This window comes from Daphnia pulicaria, chromosome 1, assembly GCF_021234035.1.
Source record: "Daphnia pulicaria isolate SC F1-1A chromosome 1, SC_F0-13Bv2, whole genome shotgun sequence".
Lineage (NCBI taxonomy): Eukaryota > Metazoa > Arthropoda > Branchiopoda > Diplostraca > Daphniidae > Daphnia > Daphnia pulicaria.
The window spans coordinates 25,837,991-25,855,737 of record NC_060913.1 but is presented as its reverse complement, the minus strand read 5'-3'; the positions used below and the strand labels follow the sequence as shown (position 1 = coordinate 25,855,737).

The 17,747-nt window shown below is 41.5% G+C and overlaps 2 protein-coding genes across 2 annotated transcripts in view; both read left to right on the top strand.

Annotated features, from left to right (window-relative positions):
* The window catches only part of LOC124314010, a 379,219-nt gene that overhangs the window by 323,067 nt on the left and 38,405 nt on the right, over nt 1–17,747 (top strand). The gene's annotated exons all lie outside the window — the stretch shown is intronic.
* The window catches only part of LOC124320214, a 186,511-nt gene that overhangs the window by 159,666 nt on the left and 9,098 nt on the right, over nt 1–17,747 (top strand). The window contains exons 2-5 of the mRNA XM_046782965.1: nt 11,652–11,960; nt 14,558–14,694; nt 14,962–15,237; nt 16,242–16,394. Coding sequence (XP_046638921.1) covers nt 11,870–11,960; nt 14,558–14,694; nt 14,962–15,237; nt 16,242–16,394 — 657 coding nt within the window. The 5' untranslated portion in view covers nt 11,652–11,869. The remainder of the gene's footprint in view (nt 1–11,651; nt 11,961–14,557; nt 14,695–14,961; nt 15,238–16,241; nt 16,395–17,747) is intronic.

Sequence of the window (17,747 nt, the reverse complement as noted above, 5' to 3'; positions counted from 1 at the left end):
CTATCTTAATAACAAGCAAATAAAAGTTGCTGTATGGGAAGTTTAGAAGTAATAAAGAGTCATTTGCATTTCCCGTTTAGTTTTTCCCACTTAAATCTTTTTCCCACCTGTGGTCGCCAGAAGTTCTACCAGTGAATCTTCTAGTCAACAACGAACCAACTGCGAACTCGAAGTAAGGACAGCCACTTTTTTTTCGTACTGTGTGTTTTGTATTCCGTTAGATAGTAAACTGTGCGAAAAATGGTAACGTTTATGACGTTCGCCAATGAAAAACAGACATTTTCTTTTTTTGGGCGGAATCGTAGGTTAGTGATCACTTTGGCTTTGTTTCTATATTTTAAGCCGCTGGTCATTTTCACTTGCAATTCGATAAGTGTCAAATATTTTTTAAAATTCGAATTGAATTCTTTTTCTTCGTCAACTAAATGAAAGTGTTATGGCAAGAAGTGCCACATGAAATCATTATTTTTTATTAAGTCGGCACACACAATCAAAAGAAAATAGTGAGAGCTTTTCTCTTCTGAAGTGAAACAGGTCATTTATGCTGTTAATGTACAATTGTACATGTACAATCAATCGTTTACCATTCGGTCTGACGCGTATTAGGTTCATTCCTATTAATTCATTGTTGTTGCAGCGAGGTTATTTTAAGCTGTGTATCGTTGTCATGTTTCGTCATTTATTGTCCGTTGCTTCCGTTGAACGATGAACCTTCTTACAGCTCATCACATTTTGAATCGATCTCTTTTTCTCTCTGGGTTGGACCAAGTCTAGTCGGACCACTATACATGCCGGTAGAAATGCTGGTGCTCTCTTCGCATGTTTTAATTCGCTGGTCATTTTCATTTTTCGACCAATGTTGGCTTTACTGGCTATCCGCAAAGGGGGGCAGACATTCGACCTGCTCGTTAGTTGTCACATCCACACGCAAAGCATAGGGATACCTTTTGATTTCAATTTGTTTTCGTCCACCTCAAAGCAGAGTTGAATCATTTGAAAGACGCACTCTGGCTTTTATTGTCAATTGGTCGAGGCATTGGAGGCTTTCGCAATCATCGCTTAGAAATCTGTACTCTACTTGGATATTGTAAAATTGACGTTATTGAATATTAAAACGACGTTGACAAAGAGTCCTAAAGTCTAGACTTGCTAATTAAACATTGTCAGTAGATTAAAGAATTGAACCAATCAGTAAGCAATCAGTAGGGTACTCCTGGAACCGATTTACTGGATTTTCAAGCAACTCTTGAATTCAAATTTTGCTCCTTCTCACGGAATTATGTACAAAAAGTTGGCGGCCTGCGCCAGCCATTCTACACGCGTGATGGGGGAATGGTTTCGACGAATAACAGAAGATAACCATCAGTGGCGTTTTATTGTAATCCAGCAATGGGCGAAATTTCAATTTCAGATTTTTGTATTTTTGGGACCTGGAGAAGAGGGTACTACATACTACAAGAAGGGCGTTGAAAAAGCAAGCAAATAAAAGTTGTAGGGAAGTTTAGAAGTCTATAAAGAGTCATTTGCATTCACGAGTCATTTCCGGTCCTTTTTCTTCCAGTCACTTTCTTTCCTTTTCTTCTTCCGGTCATTTCTCTTCTAGTCATATTCTTCCAGGTTTGTCTTCCGTTTCATTTACTCTGCCTCCGTCATAAATAGTTTGAGTCGAATTTTGCTGGGGGCTGTTTGGATCGTGTTTCCATCACTTTCAAACTTTTTCAACATTTTTTCTTTTCGAAAAAAAAAAGAAAAGGCACCGTTTTTGAAAGGCCTGTTTCTGGGTTTGTTGCTGGGCCTCACACGCGTTTGACAGGCGTTTTCATCTGTTGAACAAGAGGTTATCCTCGTCGCAACTATACAGTGGAATTTAAACGAGTCCCCGTCAATTTTTTTGCCAAATTCTTTCGTAATATTCTTCCAGTCATTTCTCTTCTAGTCTTTTTCTTCCAGTCCCATCCAGTCTTATCCAGTCCCTTCCTTTCGTATTATTCTTCCGTCCAGGTTAATTCAGGTCTTCCGTTTCTTTTCCTCTGCATCACCATTTTCCTAACGTCATTTTTTTCCGGTTAGTTTTTTTTTTACTTGAAAAAACTAAAACTACACTGCTCTCCCCGCGGTGCTACTGCTCCCTGGCCTTTTTTTCTTATTTTTTCTTAAAAAACTTTGTTATCTTTTTAGCCCCTTTTTTAACATTTTTTAACCCCTTTTCTGTTGTTTCTTTTAAGTTCTTACCGATTTTTTTTATTTTTTTAGATTTCTCCTTTACGTTCTCACCAATTATTTTCATTGTTTCCTTTCCTTTATCAATTTTCTTCTTTAGGCCTATCGCATTTGGTTTTATTACTGGCTCCTCTTTTGGTTTTTGTGGTGGTTGTACTACCGTCCGATCGGTAGTTTTTCTCATCGTAACCACCTTGTCTGGTGTCTGGTTTTTAACCGGTTCTTGATTTTTTGGTTTATTAAACATATCAGAAAAGAATTGCCCCAACCCTTTTCGGACCTTTTTTTCAGGTTGAATCGGAGGTGTTGCATACTCGTCTTCCGGTAAAGACTGAGCTAAATATTCTTCGGGTTCGCGGGGGTCTGGTTCATCTAGTTGCTCACTTGGAGCTACTTCCGGTTCTGGTTCTACATTTTCCGGTTCATCAGCACCAGCAGCTTCTTCCGTAACCTCCTCCGCAGGATATGCTTCAAATTCTTTTTGGTTTTTAATTTTTTTTTTTCTTTTGAGCTGTCGCAGTTTCACCCATCGGAATTGTCCACGCTACTGATGGCCGGCTTGGATGTATTTTAGCCTTATTTGCTGGTTGTCGTACTGGTTGCTCAATCGTGGTTCCAGAAACATTACGATCGGGGTGATACCCGTCGTGATGATTCTGGTTTCCGTCATAATTTTGAAAATGACGACCTTGTTGGCCATTGGAATTTGTATTTCCAATTGGATTACATCCGTAGTGGTGCTGAATAATCCTATTATCATAATTTGTATAATTTTGGATAAAAACGGTTGTTGGTGGAGCTCTATGAGATTCGTGGTTCTGGATATGGCGCCTGTTACCACCTTTAGGTTGGTGGTTAGGGCTATTTTGATCACATAAAATGTCCATCTGGACCGGATAACGATTACCCGTCCTTCGTACCGTAGTTCTGTTTCCATTCCCGGATTCATCATAGACTTCCGGGTATCGATTGTTACAGTTAGGTTGATCATTTCGCTCGTTCCGTTCAGCAGGATTGGTACTACATCGATCTGAACGACGGTCTGATTGATTTCGATTGCTTTTTTTACTTTCATATCGGTAATTGTTAATAATGTTACCGTTTAGATTATCAATATATAGTACTGAGCTGCCTTGCATTTAATTTGCTCAACTTATATCTCCCTATTTTTACACTTAAAGTTCAATGATCAAAATTGAAAAATAACGACCTATTACTTAAATAACTGCAAAATTAAAATGCAATTCTGGTTGTTGGCTTGTTGCGTCACTGTTGCGTCATCAAAGATTGCGTCATCACGTCGACGCTATAGACATCTGGTGGAGATTAGCATGTTTGGGCATGTTTTCAATCCACTTTCTTTCATTTTCTTCCTCTGTTCCTTTTCTTCCCGTACTATCCAATCCCATCCTTCCGCTTATTCATCCAGTCCATTTCTTCCATCCACTTTCTTTCATTTTTTCCTCCGGTCATTTCTCTTCCAGTCCCATGATCCCATTCTTCCGCTTTATTCTTCCAGTCATTTCTCTTCCAGTCAAATTCTTCCCTGTTCTACTTCCAGTCCATTTCTTCCATCCACTTTCTTCCATGTTCTTCATCCGGTCCTTTTTTTCCAGTCCTATCCATCAGTACCATCGTTCCGCTTTATTCATCCGGTCCATTTCTTCCGTCCACTTTCTTTCATTTTCTTCCTCTGTTCCTTTTCTTCCAGTCCTATCCAGTCCCATCCTTCCGCTTTATTCATCCGGTCCATTTCTTACGTCCACTTTCTTCCACTTTCTTCTTCCAGTCCATTTCTTCCATCCACTTTCTTCCATGTTCTTCATCCGGTCCTTTTCTTCCAGTCCTACCCATCAGTCCCAACCTTCCGCTTTATTCATCCGGTCATTTTCTTCCGTTCACTTTCTTTCATTTTTTTCCTCTTTTCCTTTTCTTCCCGTCCTATCCAATCCCATCCTTCCGCTTTATTCATCCAGTCCATTTCTCTTCCAGTCAATTTCTTCCTTGTTCTTCCTCCGGTCATTTTCTTCCAGTCAAATTCTTCCCTGTTCTACTTCCGGTCCATTTCTTCTATCCACTTTCTTTCATTCGCTTCCTCCGGTCCTTTTCTTTCAGTCCTATCCAGTCCCATCCTTCCGCTTTATTCTTCCGGTCATATCTCTTCGAGATTTGTCTTGCATTTTTTCCGTTCTTCCGTTTCTTTTCCTCTACATCGCGCCTTATTTATTTCTTATTTTTCTTAAAAAATTTTGTGACTTTCTTAGCCCCGTTTTTAACATTTTTTATCCCTTTATCTTTTTTTTCTTTTAAACTATTACCAAATTTTTGTATTTTTTCTTCTACTTTTTCTAATTTCTTTTTGAACAAATTTTTTTTATTTTCAGATGGTTTTTTCCCGTCTTCTTTTGGTTTCTGCGGTTCCCGTTGCCCTTGTGCTGTCTGCTGATTGGTTACAGTTTGTTTGACTTTTCTTTCTTTTTCGCTCTGAGTTGTTCTTTCTGCGAGCGTCTCGTCGGTAGGTTTTGTCTTGTCAGGTTTAGCTTTCCCAACCGGTTCTTGCTTCTTTGTTTTAAACATATCAGAAAAGAATTTCCCCAACCCTTTTCGGACCTTTTTTTCAGGTTGAATCGGAGGTGTTGCATACTCGTTATCCGGTAAAGATTTTGCTTTTGAGTATTCTTCGGGTTCGTGGGGGTGCGGTTCATTTAGTTGCTCACTTGGAGGTACTTCCGGTTCTGGTTCTACATTTTCCGGTTCATGCGCACGAGCCGCGTCTTCCGGTAAATATTTTGCTTTTGAGTATTCTTCGGGTTCGTGGGGGTGCGGTTCATTTAGTTGCTCACTTGGAGCTACTTCCGGTACTACATTTTCCGGTTCATCAGCACCAGCAGCTTCTTCCGGTAAATATTTTGCTTTTGAGTATTCTTCGGGTTCGTGGGGGTGCGGTTCATCTAGTTGCTCACTTGGAGGTACTTCCGGTTCTGGTTCTACATTTTCCGGTTCATGCGCACGAGCAGCTTCTTCCGTAACCTCCTCCGCAGGATATGCTTCAAATTCTTTTTGGTTTTTTATTTTTTGTTTCTTTTGAGCTGTCGCAGTTTCACCCATCGGAATTGTCCACGCTACTGATGGCCGGCTTGGATGTATTTTAGCCTTATTTGCTGGTTGTCGTACTGGTTGCTCAATCGTGGTTCCAGAAACATTACGATCGGGGTGATACCCGTCGTGATGATTCTGGTTTCCGTCATAATTTTGAAAATGACGACCTTGTTGGCCATTGGAATTTGTATTTCCAATTGGATTACATCCGTAGTGGTGCTGAATAATCCTATTATCATAATTTGTATAATTTTGGATAAAAACGGTTGTTGGTGGAGCTCTATGAGATTCGTGGTTCTGGATATGGCGCCTGTTACCACCTTTAGGTTGGTGGTTAGGGCTATTTTGATCACATAAAATGTCCATCTGGACCGGATAACGATTACCCGTCCTTCGTACCGTAGTTCTGTTTCCATTCCCGGATTCATCATAGACTTCCGGGTATCGAATGTTACAGTTAGTCTGATCATTTCGCTCGTTTGGTTCAGCAGGATTGGTACTACAAGGACCTGATGGACGGTCCTTTCGGTCGGTATTTTCGGTATTTTCGGTAATATTGCAGTGGGCGTGTTCCCCACTAATCAACATCCCATCACTGAATGGGATTCCAAAGATTTTTGACATGTTGAGAATTATTTTTTTGTCTTGTGTGAAAAACAATCAGTAATTTGCTTTTTTTCTATTTAATTCTGGCGTGTTTTTTTGGTAAAAACAATTTTCAGTTGAAACAGTGTGTTGGTAGTCACACCTTTTGTACACATCACCTCATGTCGAGCACCCTTATATTACCTCGCATCCAACTTTCCCTTTCGCAACTGCAATCCTGAGGGATTTTTATTTCACAGTCAAATAGCCTTGCAAGTTATTTGCATTTAATTTGCTCAACTTATATTTCCCTATTTTTACACTTAAAGTTCAATGATAAAAATTTTAAAATAACAATATTTTAGTTTAATAACTGCACAATTAAAATTCAAATCTGGTGTTGCGTCATGGTTGCGCAATCAAAGATTGCGTCATCACGGCGATGCTATAGACATCTGGTGGAGATTCGTTTGGTTATTATCACCTGATTTTTCAATAATAATAATAATTCCATAACCATAATCACCCAACAAGCAATAGCATATCTGGTCAGAGTAAAATAGCGGTAATAGATAATCATTAGCTAATACTTCAGTTACTCTGATTCTGTTAACTCACACGAACGATTAGCCTGCCTATCTCAGCAAGGACAAATAATGTTTTGTTTTTGTTTTTGCTTTTTTTTTTGAGGGAAAACGTTATTAAAAGTTACACTTTTCTCATGCATGCGACCTTTCGATGGGCCTGTTAAATGCTCCCATTTTGATTTGAATCAATTTCTTTTTCTCTCATCAATGTGCCGTGACGAGATGTAGACTGACGGATCAATCTTATCACCTTGTTCTTGTTTTATTTACAGTCTTTGACGGCTATCCATTTTCGTGGGTGCTGCTAAGCGTTTAAATCTTTGTATGTTTAATTCAGAATCTGTATTTGATTTGCCATCACTGAATAAATCTCAGGGAAAATTGAATATGATATTTTGGGTGCCACAAGTTTGGATTGGACTTGCGGCAAATATTTAGAGAAGGGGCTGTCGCTTTCGTTGAGCAAATGACACAATCAATGGTTTCAAAAACAATTTCTTGTTGGATTCAGAATATTGCCTAAAATTAATTGCCTGTTAATTCAAATCCACGGAAAATGAAAGGGCGCAGGAAGTCATAACATTATTTTATTGTTGCGCGATCAAAGAATCACGGCGACGCTATTGTCCTATGGCCCTATGGCGACGTCGGTTAATTACGCTTCCCAAGATCTGAATTTTTTTCAAACTTTCGTGCTAGGGGTATGAGAAATGGGTTATCACGATTCAGAGATAGAACCTAGAACGGTTTCTAAACCGACGGGAAACCGCACTGCAAATTTGCAATTGCAATGGGGAGTGAGAGCGGTGAGATGTGTTTCTTAAAACCTGGCAATGTTGCACACCAAAATGTCATCCAGAATCCCAGATTTGATTGTTTTTGTTTGCAAAGCAAACAAGATAGTTTTTACTTTAAAATTGAAAAACGATTTGTATCGTGACTTGTATCGTGGAAGAACTATGAGGTATGTCAAAGTATTGCTGTTAATTAAACTGAATCACTTAAACAAAGGAAGTCAGATGCATGGCAAATTGGCAACTCAGTTGCATCATAGATATAAATGTTTTGCCTAGTAAAATGGTTATATACTTTTAGATTAGCTTAGATCCTTGTGTCATAGTAACACGTCAATATTCAACCCTTTGAATTTGTGTCTAAGAAGCTATACCATCTATGATGTACAGCTACCAACAATCCCAAATGCAACTTTTTGTCGAGCATGGCCTGAATTCAGGAAGAAAAGTAATAATCTCTGTTAGTGGAAAAATTTATCATTTAGCTAGAATTCAATCAAAGAAATTCGGGTGAATTTTTATACTTTCTAATAGCTGTGTAGTTATAATTTGTGATTCTCTTATTGTCTGAACCAGGTTAAGAGAGCTCCAGTGATTGCTACTGTCCATTTGATTTGCCGAGAGCTTGACTGACAGATAACCATAGATGTAAAAAAAAAAATCTCTTGTCAGGAATATTGGAATGACTGTTCTAGATGCTGCTTTACATAGTTTAGATATTGGGCTTGTTTTGATCCCTAATATCTTGTGGCCTTGTGGGGGGGGGGGGGGGGTATAGTTTAATTTGGGCTTTGATCTTTTAGTGAAGCCTTATTGGTGATTCAAAAATTTACAGAAACTGTCCTGTTTACCTTCTTTTATCATTCCCTAATGGAGAAAAACAGGATTACTGACTAGCCATACTTGACACTAACTGTAAAGTGATGCATTGAAAGTGAATGAACTATTCCAAATCTCTAATTAAGAACAGAAAATGATTTTAGATCAATTACTTCTGTTTTTAACAGTCCAGTGTCCCCATGGTCCATGGAAACCCCTTTGGTTGACAAATTGCATAGACCTTTTTCTCGGAGACTGTGACAGTTGGTATCAGATAACGAATTATTTTATTGTTGCATCTTTATCTTTATGTGCAATTATCTTTTTTCCCAGCCAAGTCTTAGTGAATCATGATAATGAATTTTGCATCAAATCAGATTATTTGCTACTATTTAGTGGAAAACGAGAAAGAAGGTCGCCAATCCGAAGGTTGCAGTTACCACCACTTGAGTTCTGATTTTGGACGATCTAGGATTGATTGATTTGAGGTATTGTTGATTGTCGCTACCATCTTGTTTTGAAATATTATGAAATAATTGAAACTTGTCTTTTCAGGTTCATCCCTTGCTACTGTTCCATGGACTGAATCCGCTGGGAAAATTCTGACACTGAAAAACTGACACTGTTGGCCGCTGCTCGAGTCAATCTACTGTACAGCATTCCGAAAAAAGGTTAAGAGATTCATTTTTTCACTTTTTGTGATGACTTGAAATTGTCGTCAATTTATTTTTGGTTTCTTTTAGTGATGGTATACGATCCAAATACTTTCCAACAGCAGATTGAGGTAAAACTTTGCTGATGTTTCCGACTAGAAAACAGTTTGTGATTATCTGATTTGGACTTGTGTGTTGCACGGGTTTGAGTAACTCTTTTTTTTTTTAATATTTTAGGCGCAACTTGCTTATGGGCGGATTTGAAGAATGGCAGGAGTTTGGAGTCGTTTTACTTGGGTGCCAATTTTGAAACAAAGCTGAAAAAAGATTGTGTTGCACGACAAATTCTTCACCCCGACAAATCTCTTTCTTTTCCCTTTCCCGTGACGTCACACGAGTAGGCTACATTCATGTGAATGTGATTTTGAGCCCCAAATTTCTTCGATGAGGTGTACCGAACGACTGATAGGTGGCAGCTGCATCCGCTTGGCATTTATTCATGAATCCACCCCCCTTAAAAAAAGAAAAATAAGGTATACACACATTTATTTACTTTTCTGGCTTTCCGGCTGATTTACATGTATGCAAATGAGACATTTGAAAAATGAAATTGCGTCCTTGTTGTACCAACTGAAGAGTACAAAGTGCTGCCTTGGAAAAGCGCAGGGTTGCATGGGAAAAGGGAATTTTGCCAAAATGGCGAAACGCTTTCAGATGAAGTAGAGAATCGATATTTTCATTTCCATATCAACAGCTCCTCTACTAAAGCTACGTGAATGGTCTATCTTCACGGACCAGGGACATCCGGCTTATTCCAATTTTTGTTCCCCCCCTTTTCTCACATTCTTTCCTCTCGCAGTTTATTTTATTTTTGGCTCTCAGGTGGTGGGGGCTGTACTTTTAGATTTCAACCGGGTTATAACGTCCAATCCGTTTCAATTTGCAACAGTCGTTACCGGGGTGCTAAAGCTGAAGAAAATGGGAACCGACGCGCGTTAACAAGTTTATCCGCGCTACTTCCGCCTCCCCCCAAAAGTCGTTGTTAGGCTCTCGCTGGAGGGAAGAAAAACAGGAAGGACCGCTCATAGTGTCATGTGACGTTTGGATATGTCATATCCTCTTCCCGCTTGCTGTTTTTTTTATTTTATTTTGAAACTGTTTTGTTGTCGACTGATGAAGACGTTGTGCAAGCGAGTCAGTCCATTCATCACGGAATGTGTAATGAAACTCTTAATAATTTTGTTTTCCCGTTGGCAGTTGCAGTCCAAGATGAATAGAGGAAGCCGGGACGTGTCGGACAAATGATAGCGGATGACCACAGGGAATAATAACAACAAGAACATGAGCAACAACAACAACAACAAGTAATATTATATAGGGAGGAAGCTATAAAAGACAAATTTCTTTTTCTTGAAGGTTCCCGGAGTAAAAACCAAAAAAAAAAAGCTGAACACAATCCACGTTATTCAGTCAATACGTAAGACAATGTAGGAAATGCCAGAACAGCGGGATGATTATCGCACGCGCTGCAGCTTCCATCTATTCTACCCCCCTCTCTTCACTCTGTGGTGCTGGGCGGATGCTGGGAGGGAGGAGGGAGAGCGTTTGTGCGCATCGGGAGATGCGCGGTCGGAAGAAAACCTCAAGGAAAGATAGGGAGGGAGAGGAAAAGGATCGATAGAGCATCACCGGGAGCGGCCAGAGTCTTAGATGGGAAGAGGCCAAAGCCGTTGGGAAAGGGGCACAGTTGAGTGGCGACAACGGCGCTGGATTTTTCTAGCCGGTGCGTCTGTGTGGCCCACCCCCGTGTCTATACGTGACAGCAGCATCAGCAGAGCTTCCATCGGTGCGTGTTGTGTCTAAGAGTGTGTCGAAGAAGGAGGAAAAAAAGCGAGTGCAAAAGTGTACAATCCGGGGGCAACTTGACCTCTCTCCCAAAAGGTTACCCATCACTGTCAGGAGCCAGTTCCATTGTATAGGGAACTAGCACACACAACAAAAGGAACTTGTTAGGATTTTTGTTTCTTTTTGGTTGAAACTTTTTTTTAATTTCCGGAATTCCGCCCGGAATTTTTTTATTTTTTTTGTATGGTACCGAGTGAACTATCCATCACTTCCAGCTAGTCGGCCCATTACGTCAGGTAAATAATTTTTGAAGGATCACGTTTGGATTATATTTCGAAACGGGAATTTCACTAATCCCCCCCAAACAATTTCGGTTCTAATCGATCGGCTCGTACATGCAAATATGAGGGGCCCGTTAGGAGGGAAACGGAAATATGTTCATCCTCTGACCTTTATGGGGGCTTCCATCTCATCTCTGTTTGCTGTGTACAGCGTAACGGACTAGCTTATCAACTTGTGTGTGCTGCAGCATTCCGGATATTTATATGGACAGTCGTGGTATAGAGTCTGAGACCAACTGTATTATACAAAGAGACTCTGAAGAATCCATCCCGGTCGTTATGTACCCCCACACAGCAAGGAAAGGAGGAAAAAAGAAGAAGATATAAATGGTTGGCTGGATGTGTGTGTGTGGGTCTTGTAAATAATTGGAGTGTACAAGACGCTACAGACGTCAAATGCGGCCCAGCAGTCACCCGACGCCGGGAAATATATATCTTCTGCAGAGAGATATCTTTTGTTAATTGCACGCCGGCTTTTCTTTTTTAAATCAATCATTGATTATTGGTTAAAGGAATAAGATCTCTCTCATTTATTGATGTGTTGATTTGTTTTGTTTTGCCCTCCGTTTATTGATTTTCTCTTGAAATTTTTTCGTCTAGACACACAGGAGGGGGAAGAGGAGACATGGACGAAGAGGTATAAAATTGTTGTCGGCTATATATCCATTAAGAATTAAATGACTCCCATGTTTTCTTTCGCTCCTGTAGGTTTGAGCTCCTCAAACGATTGTGTGTCAGCATTCGCCGTTATACTACATAGGCCTCTCTCCGCTATACAGTCTATCCATCATTAACCTATCAATTCACTCGTGTGGAAGGCAGCACTAGCCCAATCCAGGGCAGCAGCTCATCCAGGAGCAGCAAGGAGGATCGAAGCATCAGAGAGAAAAAAGAAAAAAAAAAAACAAGGAGCCCCCCCAAAAAAGATGGCGATCAATATAAGAGCTTACTCGAGAGACTCGGACACGAGCGCCGGAGTCGGAAACGCCATCATTCAACAGCATCACGCACCGCCAGGTTCCTCCTACTTTTTTTCTTTATTATTATTTTGATTCTTATTCTTTCACACATCATTTTCTATTTGATTTATCACGTCGTCTCTCTCTCGCCTATTATATCGAATTGCGCTAATTTCAGTTATTCCTGGACAATTATCGGGTATAGATAGTCGTACACATGTGCAGTAATTTAGCTCAAACACCCGGAGTAGAAAAAAGAAGCCGGGCAACAGATGTTTGCTCGCTCCTCCCCCACACACACACACAGACACACATCTTGTTCTTTTTTTCTGATTTCCTTCCGTGTTTGGTTGTTTTTCACCATCCGCGTGTATAAATAGACAAAAGATGGGAGGACGCAGAGAAACGGGTGGTGGTGGTGGGGGGGTTAAAATAGAGACTGGTCTTGTGTTGCCAGGTTGGAAAACGGCCGTGAGGTCGAGACAGACGTCAGTCGTTCACTAACCGCCGTAGCACCGAAGGCGAATTTCGTGTCGCCGTGTTTTAACTCTTAACCGATTGCGCCTGACATCTTCCACCGCCGCCGCTGCCTGCTTGTGTTTGTTTTGACTTGTCAATTGCTCCAGCACCCCTTTCTCTCTAGCTCCGCCATTTTTTAACCTAAAAGGTACACACACACACATCCAATTTGTAGCTCGTTGATTTGTTGCCTCACGCCATTGTTTCATATAGAAATAGCGTGCGGAAATTATTATTATTTCGGTTTGAAGCACGCGATAGATAACTGGAAGACGGAATAGGTTCCCTTCACCCCTGGAGGCTTGTGTGTGTGACTATGTGTGTGCTAGAGAGCTATATATCTCACGGCAGTCATCAAATCTCTGCCCGGCTCTTCATATTCTCTTTGATGTCACGCACCATCGACTCTCGTCTACCGACAAGGAGCTGCTGCTGCTGCTGGGCTCATCAGACTATCGATGAGCTTCTACCAGAGAAAGAACAAAGCTTTGCCTTCCCACCAATTGTTTTGAAAACGAAAGGAAATAGTTGCAACTTGCCAAGAGAAATTTGGAGTTGAATAGGCCCGCCACCGCTCTTTATAAATAGCGGCCTTGTGTCAACTTCTAAAAGCCTACAAACACGTAGATAAATAGGAACGGCGGTCCCCTAACTCTGGCTTTTGTGGGTGCACCAGATATATACCCACACACACACACCATCGTTCAAAACTATTCTCCCAGCTCGAAAGATAAAAGGAGAGTTTATATTTAGAGAGGGCTGAGATCCTGCTGCTGCTGCGCCCAGTGAAGCGAATATACAAGAAACTATTTGAATGTCTATCGAGTTTAGGTTAGATTTCTGCGCTGGAATGGTGGAAACGTAGTAATCACGCATCTTTCGTTTCTCGCCCTAAAGGAATGGTCAATGCGAGGGGTTGGGAAAAATGTCCGGAAGTGCTGGATGGTGGGAGCCGTCGGTGTAGTAGTAGGACAGCAGACAAGATGCGGTTGTCTCACGGTGGGAGGGCGTAATAATAAAAGAATAAAAATGTAAAAGAAATCTGATCTGGATGTTGGCGACGATGTCGTCATCCAGCAGACGGAAATAAAAAGAAACTTTTTCTCTTTTTTTATTGTTTCGTGTCGCAGCGAAACAATCTGTCCCGAGATTCCGTAAAGGCTCCTGTCCGGCGTATAACTATGGCAGACAAACAATCGATCAAACCAGCACCCAACTTCTTTTTATTTTCTTCTTCTTTTGTTATTAGGCCGTATCTTATCGGGATTGGAATGTTTAATTGTGTTTCGACATGGCGCGAAAATTTGAATTCCTTTTTTCAAAAAGTGTTCTAAATTCGTGTTACGTGTATTTTAGGTGGGTGTATACATCATTTGCATATAGATAGCTCTGAAATCCAATCTGATCCTCTCGTCTTCTCTATTTGATAGAGAATTATTATGATCACAGGCCAGGAGAAAATATACCCCCTCGCACAAGATCAAAAAACGTGGTCGGGGGTATCATTTGGATGATGCGATTTACAGGCAATTTCGGAGCGCGCTGAGGTCTAGCCTGACTCGTAATGAACCCTAATATAGTAATATTATATCTAGCCTCTAATCGAATGTCATATCCAGCCAGTTTGCTAAACAAGATTTAGGGTCGATGCGTTTGTTGACATTGTCACAAAGGCCGGGTGCTGGGCGCTGAGGAGCAGAGAGCCAAGGTCCGTGAGAGAGAAAGAGGCTGGCTGTCAAAAGGCTTATTAGCATCGTATATATATTTATACAGGATTGCCAGTGAGGTAGATACAGCCCGGAGGCTGCATTTCCTCGTATCTAAGAAAATGCCAGGACCCTTGTTATTATGTTGTGTATATATCCTGTACCCGCCTAGATTCCCCAATGGACGCCCTCCCCTGATGTATGCGGACCTGAGGGGAGTAAAAAAAAGGAGGGAATCTTGTTTACTTTGCGGCTAAAACCTCCTCCTTTTTTTGACACGATGATATTGTCCAATCGATTATTCAAATAATGGCGCGCGCGCTTAAAACCCCCGAGGGAATTCAATTTCTAGAAAACTGGTCAAATGTTTTTTCTAACCAATGGTTACATATGTGTCAAATTTTTATTTATTTATTTATTTTTTGATTAGGTGTGTTAAGAGGATTGCCGAGAGATTTCGGCGTTGGACCACCGTCACATCATCAGTCGGCATCAGCTGGCGGCCAGCAGCAGCATCCGGGCAGCAGAGGCAACCGAGGCAACAACCGGAGTGACGTTTCCATTCAGGTCAGTCGCAGTCCTGCCATACAGATTTGAAATCTAGCAAATGATCAAGCAGCAGCAGCAGCAGTCTAAACTGAAAAGAAGAGATGATGGACGTTCCCAATTACTTGTCAAATGCACTTATACAGGATCAAAGCGACCGATCCTACCCCCTTTTATATTATTAGTAGTGAAACACCACGCCCCCCTTCCATTTTGACGTATAATTAGCCCAGGGGGGAAATAATCGATTTGGTGACCATTTTGACGTGTGTGTGTGTGTATTTTCAGGTGGACGTAGGATCGACTAAGGCGACCAACAGCGGAGGCGTTGGCGATCGAATGGGTCGCACGACGAAAAATCAACGCGGAGCTTCCGGCGGCGGAAGCAAAGCCGAGACTCCACCCACTACATCACAGCAGCAACAATACGAGACGGCCCTCTACTCGCGCGAAGACATTCGCGAGCAATATTGCATCAACAAGAAAGAAACGGACGTGCTGGATCGCTCGTCCCACGTGCGCCAAAGAGCCAAAGGATTTTTCGGATGCCTAACGAGTCGCAAGGTATAGTAACACTGGTAGAAATTCACTCAACTTTGAGCAGCCCGAAATAATTAAAAAAAAAATCCTGCAGGATCTTTAAAAAATCCTTACAGGATCTTTTTTTTTTTTTTACATATTATGATTAGATGTAAGGGCAGCCATCTTGGTGTGTGTCCCTGGCTGTCCTTTTTTCTTCTTTCCTTTTTGTTTGCTCTCACTGAGAGATCTGAGAGAAGAGGAAAAATCAATACAGCAGGAGCATACAGATCCCCCCTCTCTCTCGTAGAGTCTCCAGTGGTCCGGTATCCTATACTGGCACAGCTTTTTGGATATTCCTTTCACATGCTAGCTCCTCTTTTTGCAGATATTGTCCACAGACATTCTCTGTCGTCAAATTCGTCCGCAGGCCGGGAGGGATATACACATCAAAGAAACAAATAAGAATTTCTCTCATCATCATAAATATTCAGTGTGAAAAGGGAGGAAGAGATTCCAGGATGGATAAGAAACGAAAAAAAGGGCCATCGATCATCCGGATGACTTGCTCATCTTCCCCCCCCCCCCCCCCCTTCTGTTAGATTTACACGGGTAACATATTATTACCATTTGGCGCATGTCGATAAAGCCTTCGAGAGTTCCTACTCTGGTGATGTAATAAAACAAAAGTGGGTGGGAAATACAAGATAGAAATTGTGGTTGACCCCCACCATTTTCTATTAAGATGATGAACGGCTGGGAGAAGAAGATGTAGGATCGATATGTACACAAAGACCTTTCTGGAGCCAACATCACCAGTTACACTACTAAAAGGGGTAGACACACACACACACAGACATTCTTATAATACATATAGATCTGTGTGTGTGATTTATGTGAATGGGAGTCGGAAGAGCATTCTCATAAATAGCCGAGCTGAGCTGCCGAACAACTTTATTAAGTGCATTCTTTTACTGGGTGGGGGAGGCGGTTTTGATTGAACTTGTTTTTGTTAACATTTATTTGATTTGTGTATCACTTTCCCATAGGATCACGGTGCCAAGAAGAAGAAATCGCGTTCGTCTTTCTTTTCGGCTTTGTGCGTCCGCCGGGCCAGCGAGGAGAACCTGTACAACGGCTGCAATAAACCCGTGGCCAACACCAACCGCAGCGTCACTCTGCCGGCCCTCCAGCCCTTCACGGTATACACAAATGAAATTAAATCCCCACCCGCCCGGTTAATTACTACTCGCCAATTATCGGCAGCACTTTCGTTTTTCTGTTTATCGTCGCCCAAACACATAGGAGATAGATCTATTCCGGCCAACAAGCTAGAGAGAGATATCCATTCAAATTTCGAGCGTGAATGTAATTAGATTAAGCAACTTGCAGTGCGTGAAAAAGGGGAAAATTGCTCTTTTTAAAAGGATTCATTAGATGGAAAGTTATACTCATATAGGGTTACATCAAAGACTGCTGGTAGAGAAGCTCATCTATGATTTCATCAGTCCCGGGCCCCGGCATTTCTTCTCTTTTTGTATTCAATTCGCGTCTGTTGGCTCTTTTCATCCAGTTGGCGCAACTGTGAGGAAGGGGGGAAATGAAAATGGCAATCATTTTCTTATCTGGGCGGATACATGTTGGAAGAAGAAGACTTTCAAAACCGGCGGCCTTTATTTTCTTCTCTGCGGTGGTTGTATATTGACGTTTCGGTTTGTTGATCTTTCACCACGTGCCCAGGAGGTTCGTTATATAGGAAAACTTAAAGAAGCGTGTCAAATCAAATCAATTCGACTTTTCTGCTGGATCGATGTTGGCCAAGGCAGTGGCTTTTCCAGCCGGAATTGATCCGGTAAGCCCATCCAGTTTCACTGACCCTCAAAACCCAATTAACCAAAGTATTTATTATCAAGACCAACAATGGCACTATGGGGGGTCTCTGATATGGGTGAAATTTATGCTAAATTGTAATCATCATCCTAGTGGCCATTGCCAGAAACTTGTGGGCGTGACTGCCAGTTCTCCTTTTGTGCTATTCACGCTATTCACGCAACAGCCTGGGTAGGAGGACCCACCCAAACGATGAAACAGATAGACCACCCATTTCCCATTAACTATTTGGAACGACTTATTCTTTTGTTTCCAATCGGGAGATGTGTGTTGTCAACAGACGAAACGGGACAAAACTATGGCCCGTCTGTGTGACAATGGAGAAGGAAGAAGAAGCTGGCTATACCCAATATTGATCAAGCCAGAAGGAGAAGGCGGAAGACACGAAAAGTACATTTATATCCTCTCATGTATTCACCCCCCTCCCCATTATGTGTGTGTCTGGGGCTAGTCTATAGGAGCTGCGCTGCTGCACAGATCAATCCGACACAAACTTTTAGACACAACTGCAATCTCTTTTCAAAGCGAGTGGGAGGAATAAAAGTTCCAGTCAACTTCTTCTCGTGAATATCTAAGCTCGTAGTCGCTCCTAAGATATCCTATAAACAGTTAAACACAAAGCGAGAGTAGGTGGGAGCTATGTAATCCTCAAGGCCAGTTGTTTA